Source organism: Equus caballus, chromosome 6 (assembly GCF_041296265.1).
Source record: "Equus caballus isolate H_3958 breed thoroughbred chromosome 6, TB-T2T, whole genome shotgun sequence".
Taxonomy (NCBI): domain Eukaryota; kingdom Metazoa; phylum Chordata; class Mammalia; order Perissodactyla; family Equidae; genus Equus; species Equus caballus.
In genome coordinates this window covers 85276773-85297367 of record NC_091689.1, presented here as the reverse complement: position 1 = coordinate 85297367, position 20595 = coordinate 85276773, and the positions used below count along the sequence as shown (strand labels likewise).

General features: G+C 35.3%; 1 protein-coding gene and 1 pseudogene across 1 annotated transcript; both read right to left on the bottom strand.

The window, feature by feature from the left end:
• On the bottom strand, positions 13309-14259 carry OR6C268 (olfactory receptor family 6 subfamily C member 268). Its single transcript, NM_001391815.1, has one exon. The coding sequence runs from the start codon at positions 14257-14259 to the stop codon at positions 13309-13311; it is 951 nt and encodes a 316-aa protein (NP_001378744.1).
• On the bottom strand, positions 13309-14259 carry OR6C268BP (olfactory receptor family 6 subfamily C member 268B, pseudogene; annotated as a pseudogene).

The window sequence follows — 20595 nt, the reverse complement described above, 5'->3', positions numbered from 1 at the left end:
CACTGCCTTGCGCCAAGTCAAGAGCAATTCAACCTGAAGAGAGAAGTGTCCTAAGAAGCTAGTGCTGGAACCTGAATGATAGATACAAGCAATATTAATATAGTGCTTGTCATTTGAATTGTAGAATTAGAAATCATATTTATAAAGATGTCAACAGATAAACTTTAATCACGTGTTTGGTTTCATATGCATATTGTCAATATTATCGCTTTAGTAAATGGCTCTTGTTTGTCTCAAATCTGTATATTATTATATTATTGTAGACTTTTTCCCCAGCTGCTTCTTTCTTTGCTTTTTCCCAAGGTACTGAAATGCTCCACTTTCATAGCCGAGTAGGATCTGTCAACTAGTGTTTTATGCTTATCTCTGATTGTATTTTAACAGAAGTGAAATCATTTCAAAGGATTAGTTCAGTTCTTTGCTATTTAAATATCTCAAACTGGGTATAAAAAGTTTAAAATGCAAAGGTATGTCTTTGTGTTTCCTGTATGTAAGTCAATCAAAGCATTTCTGAGCTAGTAAATGCCTTGCTAAGCAGAGGGTTTCCTGAAATGGTACAGGAAAATCTTCCTGGAAACTGAGTATAAAGCTGATTTAGTCTTGTCAGGGTGCTTGGGTCATGGAGAGAGCCCAGAAAGTATTAAGCGTGTTAATTGCTCTTTGCCAGCCTGAGCAATCTCCATGCCTTTCCCGCCAGCACTCAGTCTTTCCAGAATTTGTCTCAGAGCATCCTTAGTGACCTCTCCTTTCAACAATGTCTGCTGTTCTCCTCCTGAAATCACCTTCTCTCACTAGGTTTTCAGCCCGTTCCCTAACTCTCCTGCTCATATTCCTGAGTTCTCGATATATATAGCTTGCCCAAGCAACATCCTGGAAGAAACAGACCCATGTGAGTCAAGTTGCTTTGTGAATAAATGCTGAAGAAGCCTACTTCCTCTTTGGCGTTTATCATTGCCAACTTTAGCAACTGCCATCAGTTTTATGCCTCCCTGCACTCCAATACTTCATGCTTTCTCAAGATTCCCATGAGGTAGATTGGTGGAGATCACTCACGGAGATCACCCCTCCTTCATATGAGAACTTGCATTCAGTTGGATTCATATTGTAAGCAGCTACTCACCATCCTGTAAAAGAGATCTGGTAAATGCATTCTCACTGGGGATACCAGTAGTTAATAATGGAATATATTGCCCCATAAATGAGTCTTTGTATTTTATTAGGGGGAAATAATCATTCAATGAGCAATTTAGGCATAACCAGAGGTTTGTGGGAAAACCTTACCACCCCCAATTGTATCCAACGTGTGTATTTCCAGTTGAGAATCAAAAATGAATTAGGTTACTAATTCTGTTCTTCCCTATCACTCCAGCAAATAGTCAACATTCCTTCATTCAAATAAATATTTAATGAGCACCTGTTGTTTTCAGAGCATAATATCAGAGACTGGAGATCCAACCATGAATTTCCCTCAAGGAATTTCAGGCTACTAGTGGGAAATGGTATTTCATTTTCTCGCATGCTCAGTGACACAGTAATATGAGACAACAGAGAAAATGTAACTTCAGGTTGGGGGCAATGATTATTCCTTGTTTATTCCTTGACAATCACTCTTGGTTATGTTGGTTGATATTCATGTTTTCCTAAATTCACTCAGTTTCTCTAGGCTCTTTTCTTTCTACTAACGTTGGCAGTGTCACCTGCCAGCATAAGCCAAGTGAGCAAAGTGCACTCATTATACAGGGTTGACCGTCAAGATTATGGAACAGGCAAATTCTCCTCTGCCTACAGGAGAAATGGTTTACTGGAGAGAAAGTATCTTGCTAAGTACTGTGAGAGCACACAAGGGAGACTTTGATAGCACAAATTAAGTGATAGGTCAGATTTATTTCTGCACTCCTAATTTTCCCTTCTCCCTCCCTACCCCCGTTCCTTTTCTTCCTTTCTCTCTTTCTTCCCATTATTTTAGAATACATTCTATCTTCATACTTGCCATTGTCATTCTCACTCCTGCTCGCTGTCTCCTAACAAGTTCCTTGGCTCTGAAATTATTGTCTGCTTCTTCTTAGAAAGACTCTTAATCTCCAATATTAATAGGAATGACTTGTGAAATAAATCACATTAGCACTTGAATGTTCATTAATTTAATGAGATCATTAATTAATATAATATAATCTTAATTCATAAAATTTGTTACATCAACATTACTTTCAATATTGCAGCTAAACCTGGGGTGGCAGTCTTTTGGATATAATGTTCCTTTGTTTTGATATTTGTCACCCTGCAACCATGTCACCTGCTTTTTTTGGTTGCCCTGATATTGTAAAAGTTACTTTTTAAATGGCATTGGTTTGGATCAATTAAAATTTGAAACAATTTAGTTAAATAAATTATAAATTTTACAACCCTCAGCTCACAGATAGTATTTTCAATTAACATTAACAGGCAGTCCTTGACTACTTGACCTACGCAAAGCTACATACTGTCACTGTCACTCTGAGAGCGCTAAGAATCATTGAGATTCAGTTCTTTTCCTTCATTTGACTCCCTATTTAGTGCATTCTTTTATATATTTCAGACACTTTGACCTTGGTTATATTTGGAACAAACCACATTCAGTCTTCATTTAGGACAGAGGCAGCCCATGGACAGGAGTAGTTGAGGTTCAAAAAAGACTCTAAATGCATGGCACTCTGCCAGCCAAGCCCCCCCACCCTACCTGAACGTGGCAGAAAGGATTTACAAAACAAGTAGATAGTAAGGTCACATTCACTGTAAGATAATTTCTCATATGAGTATTATGTTATTTCCATGTCACTAGTGGACATTTTTAGGTAGAAGTATCTTTTCCACTATCCTTCATATTTTGTCTCTTAAGCAGTAACTGTCTCCTCAATTGATGTTTATGGCTGGTCTTAGAAAGGATAAAGTGACCACGGCAGGAAAATTCTAACTTCATGTTCCTTCAGAATAACCACATATTAGAAATGATTGTTGGTTACCTTCCTACATATCAATTATAATGACCTGAGATCCAGATTTTAAAACTGACTGCACTCACCCTCTGCCTATAGTTAGAGAAGATGGAAAAATATGTCATGACAATTACACACTTCCTTTTCTGATATTTCTTTATGATAGACCCTTGAGGAAATTGCAATTTGAAAACATTAAACTGGTGAGGAGGTGTATATATTTCTGTCCTTACTCTCACATGTCACCGATCTTCACCCTACTCCCATCCACACACTCAGAGACACACACACTCAGACACATACACACACTCTTTCACAGGCAAGTCTGACAAGGGACAATTCTAGCTTAGGTTTTCATCACTCTTGATAAGATGAGACCAGAGTCAGCCTTGTCCCTCCAGACTTGATGCTCTCCTGGTGCAGCCTGGTGTAAGTTTTCATCCTTTTCCTTCCCACTTATCCTTTTTCAGGTAGACTATGAACTACTTTTGGTTACATTAAGAGTCTTGTCGGGTTATCCTGGTGGTGCAGCAGTTAATTTCGCACATTCCGCTCGGTGGCCTGGGGTTCGCCAGTTTGGATCCCAGGTGAGGACATGGCATCGCTTGGCAAGCCATGCTGTGCTAGGCATCCCATATATAAAAAGTAGAGGAAGATGGGCACGGATGTTAGCTCAGGGCCAGTCTTCCTCAGCAAAAAGAGGAGGATTGGCAGCAGATGTTAGCTCAGGGCTAATCTTCCTTAAAAAAAAAAAAAAAAAAAAAGAGTTTTGCATTCTAAGCACTGTACTAAAATTGCCTGGTCCAGGAAATTTTTCTGTTTTGCTAGGATTTGTGACTGCTCAAAGACCTTCAATAAATTTTTTGTTTTACTATTTCTGCTGCCATTTTTGAACAATTTCCCTTCTGCTGCTCATATGTGACCACGTGTGAGATTTCCCACATTATTTCTTCATTGTATTATACTAGACAGGTTTCAATATCAACCTTAAACTGCTTTCATGACATTAGGTGAATGTTGTACAAATAATTTCATTTTTTATTATCTAGAAGAATCTATGTAAGATTTCTGTTTTTGCATCCTTAAATTTTGGATAAAATCAGTGACATAACACTCTTCTCACTGAATTGAGGAAAGGTCATTATTGTCATTTTTAATGAACAGTTTTGAGGGATAGTATATTTAATGAATAATACCTAATCCTGAATGTACAGCTTAATGAATTTTTACACACTAGGCACATCTGTGTTACTAAAACTAGATCAAGAGACAGAATGTTACCACAGGATCTGCATTAACACCCAGGAAAACGTGTCTAACGGTGGCAATAATCTTGACTTTGATGGTTGCATTAATCTACTTTAAATGTTTTTGAACATTATATGTATTCATTTTATAAGTGGATAATGTAAATCATTGTGTAAATATAACGTTTATACTTTGTTTAAACATACAGTTTATGTTTAGTGCACAGTGTTTAGCTGTACACTCCTTCACATACAGTGTCTGTAAACAACAAACAGTGTTTAGCTTCTTTTTTTCAACATTACATTGGTGACATTCATCCATGTTGTGGCATATAATTGTAGTTTGTTTATTCTCTTTTTTGCACTGAATAGTATTTTATTGTCTAGATGTATCACAGTTTATCCATTCACCTACTGAAGGACATCTTGGTTGCATTCAAGTTTTTTCAATTATGAACAAAGCCACTGTAGGGGAGGAAGACATTTCCTCTTCCCAAATGAGGGTTCGTCTGGCCGGAGAACAAATTAAATTCACATGAGACAGAATAGCAAGAGAAAATTAAACAAAACTTTATGAGGAACCATGGCCCGGGGCCTTTCTTCCTGAAGGAAGAAAGGGCACCAAAGAAGTAGGGTGCACAGAGTGGTTATATACCCCCAAACAGGGTGTTTCACATGTGATTGAAATGTCCCTCCCACAATAGTCACAAGATTGCCCTGTCAGCACAGTGCTTGATAGACACAGCAGGTAGTGGTCTGCTGTCTCAGAGGGCGTAGCAGGAGGCAAGTCTATTGTCTGGAGCTTGGTGGTCACAGGTGAGCGCAGCAATCAGTTCCCTAGCCTAAGGAAAGATACTTAATCCTTAAAGAAATGCCAACGTTGGGAGGGGGAGGGAAGTCAGTTACAGGAGGTTACCAGAGAAGCACAATAAAATGCAGATTTAAGTCCTTGCCTTTGGTATTGATTAAGAGTTTCTAGAGAGAAGGTCATCTCCTTTCTTCTTCCTGGTACAGAGAGGGAGGCACCTTTACAGATAGAGATTTACCTTACAAATGTAAACGTGTCCTAACAAAGGGCAAGTTCCATTCCTCAGAGCCTCCTTCCGTGTCTCAGTTTATCAAAAGCAATCAGCCTCAAATAATCCTCATGCCAAAGAGACATATCTTGCGGTGGCCAATTCCAGGTCCCCACACCACCATAAAGATCTGTGTGCAGGTTTTCGTGTAAACGTTTTCAACTCCTTTGGGCAAATACAAAGGAGTGCAATTGCTGGATTGTGCCATAAAAGAAACTGCCAAACTGTCCTCCAAAGTGGCTGTACGAAAAGCCATTTTGTATTCCCAAAAGGAATGTATGTATACATTTTTTTTTTAAAGATTTTATTTTTTCCTTTTTCTCCCCAAAGCCCCACGGTACATAGTTGTATATTCTTCGTTGTGGGTCCTTCTAGTTGTGGCATGTGGGACGCTGCCTCAGCGTGGTTTGATGAGCAGTGCCATGTCGGCGCCCAGGATTCGAACCAACGAAACATTGGGCCGCCTGCAGGGGAGTGAGCGAACTTAACCCCTCGGCCACGGGGCCAGCCCCTCGATGTATACATTTTTGAATTTGATTTGTTTTGATTTGTTTTTGAGGATTTTTGCATCTATGTTCATGAGAAATGTTGGTCTGTAGTTTGCTTTTCTTGTAATATCTTCGTCTTATTTTGGTATTAAGGTGATACTGTCCTCATGGGATGACTTAGGAAGTATTCATTCTACTTCTATCTTCTGAAAGAGATTGTAGAGAATAGGCAGAATTTCATTCTTAAATATTTGGTTTAATTTACCAGTGAATCTATTTTGGCAAGGAGCTTTCAGTTTTGGAAGGTTATTAATTATTATTCAACTTCTTTTTTGGTTATAGGCCTATTCAGATCATCTGTTGTTTCTTATGTAAGTTTTGCGAGATTGTGTTTGTCAAGGAATTGGTCCATTGCATCCAGGTTATCAAATCTGTGGGCATATAATTGTGTGTAGTATTCCTTTATTATGCTTTTGATTTCCATGGGATCTTTAGTGATACCCTCTCTTTCATTTCTGATATTGGTAACTTATGTCTCTCTTTTTTTTCATAGTTAGCCTGGCTAGAGACTAATTGACTTTATTGATCTTTTCAGAGAAACAGCTTTTGCTTTCATTAATCTTCTCAATTGATTTCCTGTTTACAATTTCATTGATTTATCCTCTAATTCTTATTATTTCTTTTCTTCTGCTTAATTTAGATTTAATTTACTCTTATTTTTATATTTTTCCTAAAGTGGAATCTTAGATATTGACTTTTGATCTTCCTTCTTTTGTAATATATGCATTAAATGCTATAAATTTCCCTCCAAGCACTGCTTTTTATGCATCCCATAAATTGTGATGAGTTGTGTTTTTATTTTCATTTAATTCATAATATATATATTTTTTGAGGATGATTAGCCTCGAGATAGCATCTGCTGCCAATCCTACTCTTTTTTGCTGAGGAAGACTGGCCCTGAGCTAACATCCGTGCCCAACTCCCTCCATTTTTTATGTGTGGGATGCCTGCCACAGCATGGATTGCCAAGTGGTGCCATGTGCACACCTGGGATCCGAATCAGCAAACCCTGGGCCGCTGAAGCGGAACGTGCAAACTTAACTGCTGTGCCACTGGACCGGCCCTAGTTCGTAATATTTTAAGATCCCTTTTTGGCCCATCTGTTAATTAGAAGTGTGTTGTCTAAGATTTTGAGATTTTGAATTTTCCAGTTATCTTTCTATATAATTTCTAGTTTAACTCCTGAGCAGACATTGTATGATTTCTATTCTCTTAAATTTTTCAAGAAGTATTTTGTGGCCCAGAATGTGATCTATCTTGGTGAATATTCCATGTGTGCTTGATAAGAATGTGTATTCAGCTGTTGTTAGATGAGCATAAACATATAGATAGATAGATAGATGTGTGTGTGTGTGTCTGTGTCTGTGTGTGTATATATATATATATTTCAAGTGGCCAATAGATACAAAAAAAGTGTTCAACATCACTAATCATCAGGAAAATACAAATCAAGGCCATAATGAGATGCCATCTCACTCTTGTTAGAATGACTATCATCAAAATGATAAGCGATAATGAGTGCTGGCAAGGATGTGGAGAAAAGGGAACTCTTGTACACTGTTAGTGGGAATGTAAATTGTTACAGTTACTATGGAAAACTATGGAGATTCCTCAAAAAATTTGAAAGAGAACTACCATATGATACAGCAATCCTACTTGTTGGTATATATCCGAAGAAAACAAAAACACTAACTCAAAAAGATATATGCATCCCCATGTTCCTAGCAGTATTATTTCCAATAGTTAAGATATGGAAACATCCTAAGTGTCCATTGATGGGTGAATGGATAAAGAAAATGTTATATATGTATGGAACATACATATCAATATATTATAATGGAATATTATTTAGCCGTGAAAAAGAAAGAAATCTTGCTATTTGCAACACTGTGGATGCACCTCTAGTGTCTTAATGGACTCGCATAAGGAGGCTCTGGCATAGGAGAATAGAAGAGTAACATAAATACAACTCTTGGAGTTGAACTTTTCTCAATGAGTCTTAAGATCTCAGATTATATAGCCTTTTTTTCTCATATCCTCTTATCTTGCTTTTACTTCTTTTTGCCATTTATATTTGTTATTTAATATCATATATTGGTAATCAAATTTTAAAAAATTTAATCTTATAGTTTTATAGTATATTATACAATTATAATAATTAATATCATTTTTACCAACATCGTATTAATAATGTAAATGTGTGTAAATGCATAATATTTTATGTTTATCTTTGTACATTGTTTATGATAAAAATCTTGCTCGATTTTTGTACTGGTAGGTATTTTCAGGGATGTTCCTTGAAATCATCTGAATTTCTCTGGAGAAGCATTTGCAAATACTGAAATATACAGACCCTTTCAAATTCAATAAACTGGTTTTGAATCCTAGTACTACCATTTTCTAATAATAGTTCTCTTGTGTAAACTTTGATTTCTCCACATATAAATTATGACTATAAATATAACTTGTAGGGTTATTGTCAGGTTTATCAGTATTAAAAATTTTCAATAAGTTTCAGCTTTAATTCTGACTATTTCATTCAGAAATTTAAAAATAAATATTTTAACAGGACAGTTACTGTTAGCCACACCTTTCTTTTATATTTTGTTCACAGATTAATGTCAAATGTTACTTTTGTATTTTTTATCTTCACAAAAAAATTCTCATTTTGCATTGTCCAAAGTATCAAATCACCATGATGGAAAATTATCTATTGTGTAACTAATACTTGTCTAGGTGCCAGGCATAAAACATTCAAGAATTGGGCATACAAAAGATGATCTCCATTACATTTACGATCTAGAGTAGAATAAGTATGAGTAAACAGGAAATCCAGCTTGATAAGAGTTATGAGAACGGCAGATAAGTGTGTATATTTACACACTTATAGTTATGTATATTTTAGCAAAAGAAGTAAGGCAATAAATAGGTTAATGTCACAGATGTTCATGAGTGTTATTATGTTCCATAACATATAGAAATATTGGGCCATGCAGAATGATGGATTGGTCTGTCAATCTTTAAATGGTAGTTGTACATTGTGAGCTTCAGTAATGCCTTGCAGGATGTACTTTATGTTCTGAACAAATAGCCACTGATGTCCTAAATTTTTCATTGATTAATATGGATTAGAGAATGAAAAATTAGAAGGTGATTGTGTATTTCATTTTTGTACACAATTACCCTCTAACAAGTTTTAGGGTTAACATATTAGTTATCTATTTCTGTGTAAAATTACCACAAACCTAGGGGCTCAAAACAACACACATTTATTATGTCAGAGTTTCTTTGTGTCAGCCATCCAGACACGGCTGAGCTAGATCCTCACAGGTGAAGTCTCATCTGAGGGATCCACTGGGAAAGAATTCTCTTTCAGTCTCACATGATTGTTAGCATGATTCACTTCTGTGCTGGTTGTTGGGTTGAGGGCTTCAATTCCTTGCTGACTATTGGCTGGAGGTCACCATGAGTTCCTTGTTACATGGGCCTCTCCATCATGGCCACTTGGTTTATCAAAGGGTGAAATATAAGAAGGCAATAGAGAACATCTGATAGCAAGATGGAGTTTGCAATCTCTTGTAATCTAATTCCAGAGGTAACACTGCATCACCTTTGCCTTGCTCTGTTAGTTAAATGCAAATTTCTATTTCATTCTTCATTCAAGAAGAGGGGATTGCACAAGGCTGGGTATTCCAAAAGGCAGGGACCCTTGGGGGACATTTAAGAGTCTTTCTGTGACATTTACATCTTGCACTACTCTGCTCACCTGAGCAAATATTTTTACATGTAGAGGAGGATTATCTTAAATAGAGACTATAACATCCGTTAATTGTATTGTACAATGACTGTTTTGCATGTTGAATGCTACTAGATAAACATGAGAAAGGAAATGGGTTAACATGCTGACTGGGGCTGCTCAATTTGACTATGAAGTGAAAATATATTCATTTGCTGCTACAGTAGAGCAGGATGATATATGGATTGAAAAACGCGTAATGGAGAGCAGCTTAAATTCAGCACAAGCAAGATCAACAAAGGATGAGATTCCTCAGTAATGAGGGACTTGGTTACCTAACCAACTATAAAAAACTGAGAAGATGCTAGATGAAGGAAATGGGAATGTGCATAGGTAGCAGTATGGAGAAAATATGAATGTAACATGTAGAATTGTGATTAGGTACCTTGATCTTCTTTTCTCTTTCTCTCTGTTTCATGAAAATTTATATTTATTAAGGGGTTGCTTTTGGTAATTACTTCATAATTTCATCCCAAATTTGCATAACATTGAGTTAGGATTATGAAAGAATCAGAGAAAGAACGTGGATCATCTAAAGATCTGAAATTTGAATGGGATGGGTACACTAAGTTTGATAATTAGATTTTATCCCTTGGGGTAAAGATGAGTGGATTCTTAAGCCTGTTTACACACCAGAAATACTCATTTGTGAAGCATTATATACAAACACAAATAAATGTATAAAAGCATATATTTTTATTGCTTTCATCAACTTTATAAGGTTTAATTTACGTTAATAAAAAGCACACATTTTAAATATACATTTTTCATGAGTTTTGACAAACTTATACACTTGAGAAGCCTTCATACCAAGCAAGATATAAAACATTTCCAGCACTGCAGAAATTTCCCTATGCTCCTTTACAGTCGATTCCTAAATTCCTGCCTTAAGCAAGTACAGCTCTGGTAAAGCATAATTGCATTATTGTGGGTGAGAACATAATTTTGGAGGTCTATTTATGTGATTTATAAAGATTTTAGAACATAAAATGGATTCTCTGCCATGAGTTGTGTTTAAATAATTTTTCCTGTCTATTTTATTCACTTTTAATACTCTATTATGTGAGTTTTGATAAGTTCCAAGGTCATGTCCCCTGTGCAGAAACCAAAGGAGGGGATACACCATCTTTACAGTCCATCAAAAATTCAGGTCATGGATACATGATCTTAAATCAGCGCATTGAATTCTTAAAACTGGTACCTTGCGTCTTAAATGGGTGATTCAAAAATGAAGAGATGGTGAGATTAGATATGCCTATCAGTACTGGCAACATGTAATAGCAGTGCCTGGTTTCAATGGCAGTGGCATAAAATGAAAGTTGTTTTTAGCACAAGAGGACATTGGCCAGTATCTGTAGTCTTCTGGATAGACTTCCCACTGCTTAGCCTCTCTCTGCTAGTAATCACATTCCAGGCCTGACTCATCAAAGTTGTCAGAATATTCATATTTTCTGGTAAATCTCTTCTCTGCTTACATTATTTAGTGTCAGTCTCTGGATTACTTAGCTTTTGCTACATAACAAATCACCCTAAAACTTAGGCTTTAAACTAAAAACCATTTGTTTGTTCATAATTCTGTGAATTGTCAATTTGGTCAGGTTGTGCTAGAAACAAGTCCTGAATTCTCACCATAAACCTGGTTGCAGTTAACTAATTCATTCACTACTGTATAACACGAATTTCTAAATTTCTCCTTTCTTACCTTGTTTTGGACACTTACAAATTTCAGATCGGTTGCTTCTTTCTTCCATTCTTGGTAGCAAACGTTTGTGAATAAGAATCGTTTGCTTGAAATTAACAGCAATCTAAATTGGTATAATAAACGAATAAATATACACACATACCACAGAAATTGTTGGCTTAGTTTCCATAACTAGTGGAATTAACCTCTCTCATGGTTTGATGGAGAGGTCCATGATGGAATGAGGGCATGTCTCCATCGCTCTGTGACTTACTTATCTGTGTGCTGGTTTGATAACCAGGGTAGTTCGTTTTCTGGTAGCAACTATAAATATAGCAGTTTCAGATATTATTTTTTCACACCATATCAGAGGCAGAATGTACATTCGGTGTATCAGACTTCCAGAAAATGTCTTGATTAAGTCTGTTTGACTTAATTTAGATCACAGTCCTGAATTAATCACCATGGGTGCAATAATAACTTAGTTTGGGATACGGAGCTCACCAATGAAATTTGGGATGGAGACAATTTTCGTGAAAACCATCAGTTCAACAAAGTGGTTTACTGGGTGTTTTACCTCCATTCCCAAAGGTGAATGAAGGCTGGACGACAAAACGAGATGTTCATCAAATATCCCCTATAGAAACAAACAAACATGGGCTTAGGGAAAAGGTGACTGTTCCTGTTGACTTTTACATTGCTCATGCTTCTCCCAAGATGACTGGTATACATCATGTGGTGTTTATCTTTACATTTCATATCTGCTTAAATGGTAATAATCCATTCACCTACCCAACTTTTCGTATAGGCAATTATCTATTCATCATTCATTAATTCGCTAACTAAATATGTACTTAGTTTCCACTGTGTGCCATGACTATTATACTTGGAGCTCAGGTGTGGGAAGGGGGTGGCTAAAATATGTATCATCCTCCTTCATATACTTATGATGAAAATAAAATTTTCTTTTTCATAAGTGGCATAATGACATACAGTATCAGGAAAATTGATTTTAAAATATGCATATTTGAAAATATTTCCATTATAATATCAAGGTCTATATCATTTGCTAAATACTACATCTTATGCCATAATTCCCTAATTGACTTACATATTGCCAAGTAATGCCCATTTGATTGTTTCCAGTCTTTTATTATTACCAAAAGACTGCAATGAACAGGGTTATAAATATATTTTTAGGCTTACTGGCAATTTTGGTATAAATTCCTAGACATAGATTTTCTAGGTGAAACAATATATATACTTTTGATAAATAATTACAGTGTTTTCAAACAAAGTGTGCATTAAGGTGCCTGTTTTACTGCATACTAGGAAACACTGAAGATAGTAAAAAATTTTAGTTTGTGCACATGAAATGGTGAGATATGCATGCTTTTAATTTGCAAATCTGTGACTATAATGTAGTGGTGCATCCTTACCTATTGTTGTAGGTAATTTCATTTATTTTTAAATGAATTAAATATCTAATTATTATCCTCATACTTAAATTATAATTTTATTAATTCAAAGGAGCTTCCTATATGTTTATGGTATTAGGTCTTTCGTGTTAATTGTGCCATAAAACTATTCTTTTACTTATATTTCTTTTTTAATAATTGTCTCTAAATTTTCTTATTTTGCTATAGATATTTTAAACTTTGTTAGTTAAAACTGTCAATCTTTTAATGGAGGAAGGAAGTTTTGTCTTGCTTAAGAATGGCTTCTCAACATCAATACTATAAAACTATTTGGGAAAATCATCTGAAAACAAGGAAAAGGAGTGACTTACTCATGGTAGTTTCTGGTTAAAGGATTAAAAGTGATGTATTTTGTCTATCACAATGCAATGCTCAATAATTCGTTCTTTAGTAAATGGATTTAATGAAAAACTATGATTAAATGGCTATGAGGTCAAAAATTGCAATATCGGTTGTTAGCTTTATGTAAAATATAAAGTAGATGTGCATCTTTTGAGTTGGTTTATGAAGTTAAGTACATATTACCGTTTCAAGAGGCACGCAACTTTTTTTGAGTGAGTCATTAAAAGCTTGTTTAACTTGCTTATTTCGCAGAGTATATATAAAAGGATTCAGCATTGGTGATACAGAAGAAATAAGCAATGACACCCCTTTGTTAATGTTTACCTCTTCTTTTGCGGATGGTTTGATGTAGATGAAGATGCAGCTGCCATAGGTGATGGAAACTACAATCATGTGGGAAGAACAGGTAGAAAAAGCTTTTTTCCTTTGTTGAACAGAAGGGAATTTTAGAATTGTCCTGATGATATATAAGTAGGAGAGAATCACACATACAAGAGTGCTGATGAAGGTCAGCACAGCACAGGCTATAACTACCCGCTCAAGTAACCGTGTGTCTGAGCATGAGATCTTCAGGATAGGAGATGCATCACAGGCAAAATGATCAATGACATTCGAATCACAGAATTCCAGATGAAAATCCAAGCTAAGTGGAGGTAAGATGATCATAAGTGCTACCATCCAACAGCAGATAATCATTGTTTTGCACACTTTGTTGTTCATGATTGTCATATAATGCAAGGGTTTGCAGATGGCCACATAGCGATCATATGACATAGTAGCCAAAAGAAAAAATTCAGTTACCCCAAAGAGATCTATAAAAAACAGTTGAATGAAACATGCACTATAAGTAATCGTTTTGTCCCCAGTTGACATACTGTATAGGAATCTTGGAATACAGAAGGTTGTAAATGAGACTTCTAAGATCGAGAAATTTTGGAGGAAATAATACATGGGAGTTTTAAGGTGGGGATCTGCCAAGGTTAGAGTAATGATGGTCAGATTTCCAGTTACGCTGAAAATGTAGGTGATAAATAGAAAAAGAAAAAGAAAAACCTGCAGCTGAGGATCTTCCGTCAGTCCTTGAAGGATGAATGCTGTTAGTGCTGTGTAGTTCCTCATTTCTTATTGATTTCTGGATTTTGCCAAATCTACATTAAATGTCAAAGAGATTTGAACTGCAGAATTCAATGACAAAATCGCTTGATGAACACTTTTTTTTTTTTAAAGATTTTATTTTTTCCTTTTTCTCCCCAAAGCCCCCCGGTACATAGTTGTATCTTCTTCGTTGTGGGTCCTGCTAGTTGTGGCATGTGGGACGCTGCCTCAGCGTGGTTTGATGAGCAGTGCCATGTCCGCTCCCAGTATTCGAACCAACGAAACACTGGGCCGCCTGCAGCGGAGCGCTCGAACTTAACCACTCGGCCACGGGGCCAGCCCCGATGAACACTTTTTTTGGATATTCAACTCGTCTAACGTCTATGAGTATCACTTGTCTATCTGAGGAACACAGATCCTATTTTAGAGTGAGCTGAGCTCCCCAATAAATTTATACATAATGACCAAATTAAATTATTTTATAGATGTTTGTTATTGAATTATAGTGTAACTTTCCCTTTATTAATCTCCTGTAATTAATTTATAATGAATTAAGCATTTTAATTCCTACCCTGGGTTATGCATTTTAAAATTATATTATGTTTATTTCTCACTTTACCTATTACAGCTAGTTGTTATACTGCCAAATGTTTTCCTTCAACCCATAAGTTAAATTTTAAAAATATTCACTATAGTTTCATTCCTTCGCTTTAAAGTTTGGTGACTATTAAAACTCCAAAATAAAGTTTCAGACAAGGCTTTAAGTAAGGCATTTCAAATTGCCTGTGAAATTTTATATTTATCTTGTTTTTAATTATTGATTATTCACTATAAGGTGCAAACATGTTTTGACTCTATAACATCCAAATGTGTAAGTTTACAAGTCTCTGCTAAGCTTCATCGTCTATATGTTATATTGACTCTTTGGATAATACTGTGTAGTATAATCTGATTATTTTGTTGTACTCTTTTATCACATTGTGAGGTAATGTTGCTTATAATGAATGAACTTCTGAAGAGCATAAAATCTATACTTTCTTGCTTTCATTTAGCCATTCAGATTGAAACACATTTATACAACGTGTTATGGAGAAAAAGTCAAGACAAAAGTTGCTGAATATCCTCACCATGACTCTGTATTTCCTCCTTTCTCATTTCTTTCAAGTCCACATTCTTTGCTTCTATTTTTACATTTTGCATTCATTTCTCGATCTGTTACTGTCTGGCTTTCAACCTCCATGGCCTTTTTAAAGCACTCCATTATGTATCTCCATATGACTTACCTCAATATCACCATAAAAATAATATACACTTATAAACCCATTTACCTGAGTGTTTTGGTTTTATGAAAACAAAGTGTTTCCATTGGTAATTAAAACAAAGGTAGCGTTATTGTATAATTTATTGTCAAACCAAGACACTTGAGAAGCAAAGAGGGGCAGTAATTAGTAATTATGTTGATACAACTGGTGACTGTTGAGGGCAAAAAATAAATGTTTGCCATTCAAGCAATCACTCAATTCGTGTGTAATATCATAGTTGATGAAGATTAAAAATTGCCAAGGTGCAGCTGACTGATTTTCCATTTTATTGTTTATCGCTGTTGGTATATTGATTCCACCATGTTTACGCAATATTTTTTTCAGTGAGATATTAAGACTGAAGACTAGGGACCATATTATTCTGGGTTAAGAGCAATAGCTAAATGAGAATTATTTTGCGTGTATTCCAGTTGTATTGATAGATAATCACATTTTTCTGACTTGTAAACAATGTCTTCACAGTTCCAAATTGTCTCACTTTAACTAAATGCAAAAGAGATCTTCTAAGAATAAGCCATTTTCTTGTGGTTTTAGAATATTGCCCTTGGAAAGATTTGATATGTTTACTATCAGAGCTTTGAACAATGTTTTTCTCTCTTTTGTCTAATCAAGTGAGCCCTGTCTTCTGCTACTACAGGCCCAGTACATTGAGTGAAGTCTCCGTGGTAGGCAGACATCATCATAGGGCAGGGAGACTAATTGAGGCTCAGATGGGTAAATTTTGATAGAAAGTTAGTACTCTCTTGAGCAGAACTTTATCATCAGAAAGTGTCTCTAGCTCACACTGAGAAACTCTGTCCTGTTTTCCTCTTTTTCACCATCTCCATTCACCACCCAGTAGTTCTCTAGACACTAGATTCAGCTTTGCTCAGATCTCATTTTCCATAATCAGTATCTTGCTTTTACCTGAATCCAGTCTTACGTAAATATTAAACATTTAATAATGCCAACATATTCATGTTGAATAAATCCCACTTTAATCCTACTAAGTTTAACTTTCATAAAATATTTTAATTTTGCAAAAGATTAGAAACAAGTAATAAAATCTCAGTTAATACATCAGTCGGCTATTGATGTGTGTGTGTGTGTACTTGGGTTTTATTTGTTTACATATATGTACGTTTGTGGGAGATTTTATTTCTGAATCTTCCCCAACCAGGCCTGGTAATATTTTCTAGAGCCATCATTCTAGAAAAAAAATAATCTCTCATATATATATATATATATATATATATCAGATATATATCATATCTGTAGGATATTCCTAACAAATGATAATATTAGTCTCCACCATATCAGTTATTTATGTCTGTCAGTTTACTCAAGGAGAGAAGTATATCATAACGTTTCCTCACATGCCTACATACAGTGAACATAACTGAAGTAGCAAATATTATCATACTTACCCTTTAAGTAGTAAGATATTTCACAGCATCTATTGACAGTTTACTTGTAGATACTCTTCATGAGACACAGGTTGACCAGGAATATGGCAGTGGAGATATCAGAATGCTTTTTCTCAGGGAACCACACTCAGCTACAAAGTCCCTGGAAATGACCAGAGCCCTCCCACACCTTACAGAGCTTTTGTGAGCAGGTCTCTGCCATTTTAAACCAAGAAGATATGTTCTTGTTCTCTTGCCAGCTAAAATAAAGGAATGCCTAATCTAAAGGATTAGGGATACCATGGGCTAATGAGTGATTAAAGAGAGTAGATCCTCTGAATTTATTGGGCAAGAAAAATATTTGGCATTAATATCATGGCTAGTTAGTTTATGTGTTCTACCCATAACAAGAGTCGATGAAGTCAGCAAACAAAAGCATCCTTGGAGACCCGTGTTTAAAAGTCGTTAAGGAATATTAATATAAGGCTTGGGCAATCAACCTTACACAGGTAACAATGGGGACAGTGCTCTTAGGGACAAGAAAATGCAATAATAACATTAGGCACACCATGATGGTGCCAGACAACATAAGTCAAATGATAAAATGTTTGTTTTTTTCCCCTATATTGTCTAAAGTAATGAAACAGGCATACGAATCTTTTTGCTACTTCCTTAAAATTAAGTAACTCACGGATATTATGAAATGTATGCAGGTAAACAGGAAAAAATGACACAGAGATAACTGATGTAAGTTATTTTGTATAAGTAATGCCAGAGATTTTCCCACTCAAGCATAAGCATGCAAGTAAACCTGCAAAAACTCTTGTAATCTACAATTCACATCCAACCTATCTGTTATGGTTGTCTGTAATTATGAGCACATAGAGATTTATAGAAATTTTAATGACTGAATTTAAATAATTTTAACCTTGTTTGGATGATAAGTGCCACCACTTTGGAAACTCCAGTTGTTTACATTTCTTTTTTATGCTGCTCTAAAGTTTTTATATGAATATCTTTGCACACATGACTGCCTATACACTGAACCATTCTCAGAGGAGACATTTTTAATTGTAGGTAGAAAATTTTTACATTTATGTGGTTTTCGATATATATTTCCCACCAAATGTATTAAAAAGTATATATGGTTACAATATGGAAAAAGAAATCATGAGAATGAATGTGATTGGGCAGATAATCTTAACACACGGTCTTAGAAAAAGACTCAGCATCTTTGTACTACAGAGTTCTCTGCAACTAGAGTAAAACAGAAGATCAGTAGACAGTTCAGTTCATAATTTTGTTCTTCTTAGTCTAAAGATACATCTGTAGAGGGCCCTGGAAAGAACTGTTTCCAATAATTATTACAACTGTCACAGAATAATGCCTGAAAATCCCACCTCACTATAGCAACAGATTATTGAGAAGGTGAGCAAGACCCTGAGAAAAAAGCTAGGAATGTGCAATTAGACGTTTAGATACAATTCCAAATAAACACGCCCACACCTCATTCAATTCACTTTCTTTTTTTGTATATTCGAGCTACTATCATTTTATCCCCATTTTCTAAAATACAACCATTAATTTATTCTGTCGATAGTTGAGAACTTCATATTCTGTGCACTGTTCAAGGTGGTAATGTTACAGGAGTGAACAAAGCAGACAAAAATCACTGCAGGTCTTATACATATATTTTATACAATATATAGTAATTATATATAATAATATATATGGGTATATATATATATATGTATAGAGAGAGAGAGAAAGAGAGAGGGAGAGAGAAAGAGAAAGAGAGAGAGAGAGAGACATTCTTTTTCAGAGGCCATCAGTTTTTATTCTCTTGAGGTCTACAACTGATTGGCCAAGGCCCACCCACATTGTGGAGAATAATCTGCTGTATTCACAGTTTACTGACTTAAATGTTAATCTTGTCTAAAAAATACCTCCACAGTAATAGCTAGACTAATTTTTGACCAAATAACTGAGTAGTGCGGTGTAACCAAGTTAATATATAAAATTATCCATCACAGATATATTTATATTCACATTAAAAATGTGAATGAAATACTGTTCATTTAAAATCGATTAGATTATAATGCAAAGTGTGTATATATGTATATACACACAGTCATACACGCATATGTGTACCCCTCGCAGAAATGTATATCAAAAGGTTTTAGCTGTTTATTTGGTTGTCTCTGTGTTGTGATATTTTTGACTTTTAAAAAAATGTTTTTATTTTGATAACAACAGGGATTTACATTATGAAGAAATAATAAAGGAAACTAAGGGGTTTTTATATTCTCCAAAATGCCTTAAAAATGGAAAGCAGTCAGATATATAATGTGACCCTTATCGTTTTGAGCCTCCCCTGTGTCTGGTGCTGTTATTACATCTTCTTGTCTTTTAGAATGCTGACCCGACAACTGCTTTGTGTGTCTTTTATTTTATCAAATTTTGTTGCACAGTATATATGTTCAACTTTGGAGGCTTTTATGATTAAACCCTCATTTTGTCTAGGACACATTCAATTCCTATATGATGCGGCACTGTCTAAGATAGTTCAAGCTTTCCAGTTACTCACTTCTCCCTGAATCTGTAAGTAACAGCGATCCTTTCTTTTGCGGGTGCTCACAAGCAATCTGTGTAAAATGACCCCCAGTCGATGCTGTCACTGCCACATCAATCTAAATACTATATATTCCCAGCCTCAGGGATACTCTTTCAAGGATTTTTGTGGGTAATATTTTACAACATATTGGATACCATTCATACAACAAACTAATTGGGCTCTCTAAGGTTATATCTGTTTCCACTAGTAATGAAAGAAAAATAAGAACCATGTACATTTATTGTAGAAGTGATAGTCACAAACAACCTGTGGAATCACAGTTGTATATGAAATAACAGTGCCCCTCTTCTCTAACATTAATTTTTCATTCTCAGAAACGCTAAGCAGATGAATGTGTCACAATGATTGCCTAGGTAAAAAATAGGGAAAAAAACCTGTCTTATGATTTTTACGTGGCCTTCTGCAAATGCCTGCGTTGTATGACCGTAATTAACAACAATGTCTGTAGAAGACTATTTGTCTGTTGTCTGATGGCAGCAGTGATGATCACCCTTACCCCAATTACTTTAGATTTCTTCTTGGAATGCTATGAATCTCATCTTATTGATCACTTTTTCTGTAACGCATATTATATAATAAAATTTACATGATCAGAATTATGATTAATAAAGCACGTATTTATAGAGGTTGCTGTTATAGCATTCATTATTACCTTATATAGGTATGTCTATCTTATTTGCACATGATTAAGACAATGTAATCTTAAGGAGTGTTTTATCTTGTTTTGCCACATAATTGTATTTTCCAGGACTTAATCAGTTGAGCCTTTATTTGTATCGACTTTCAGACAATGAAGATGTGTATACAGATAAAGATTTCAATATTAGTGTCTTCTAGTAAATCCATGTTGAAGCCGTTTCTTTATATCCTGAGAAATAACCACGTGAAATAGGAATCTGATAACATAATCAAGAGAGGCATTTTAATGAAAGCAGTAGACATTTCCTAAAAGCTTGTGTTAGTTTTCTATTCGTGCAAAACAAATTGCCACAAAGTTAGTGGCATGAAACAACACACA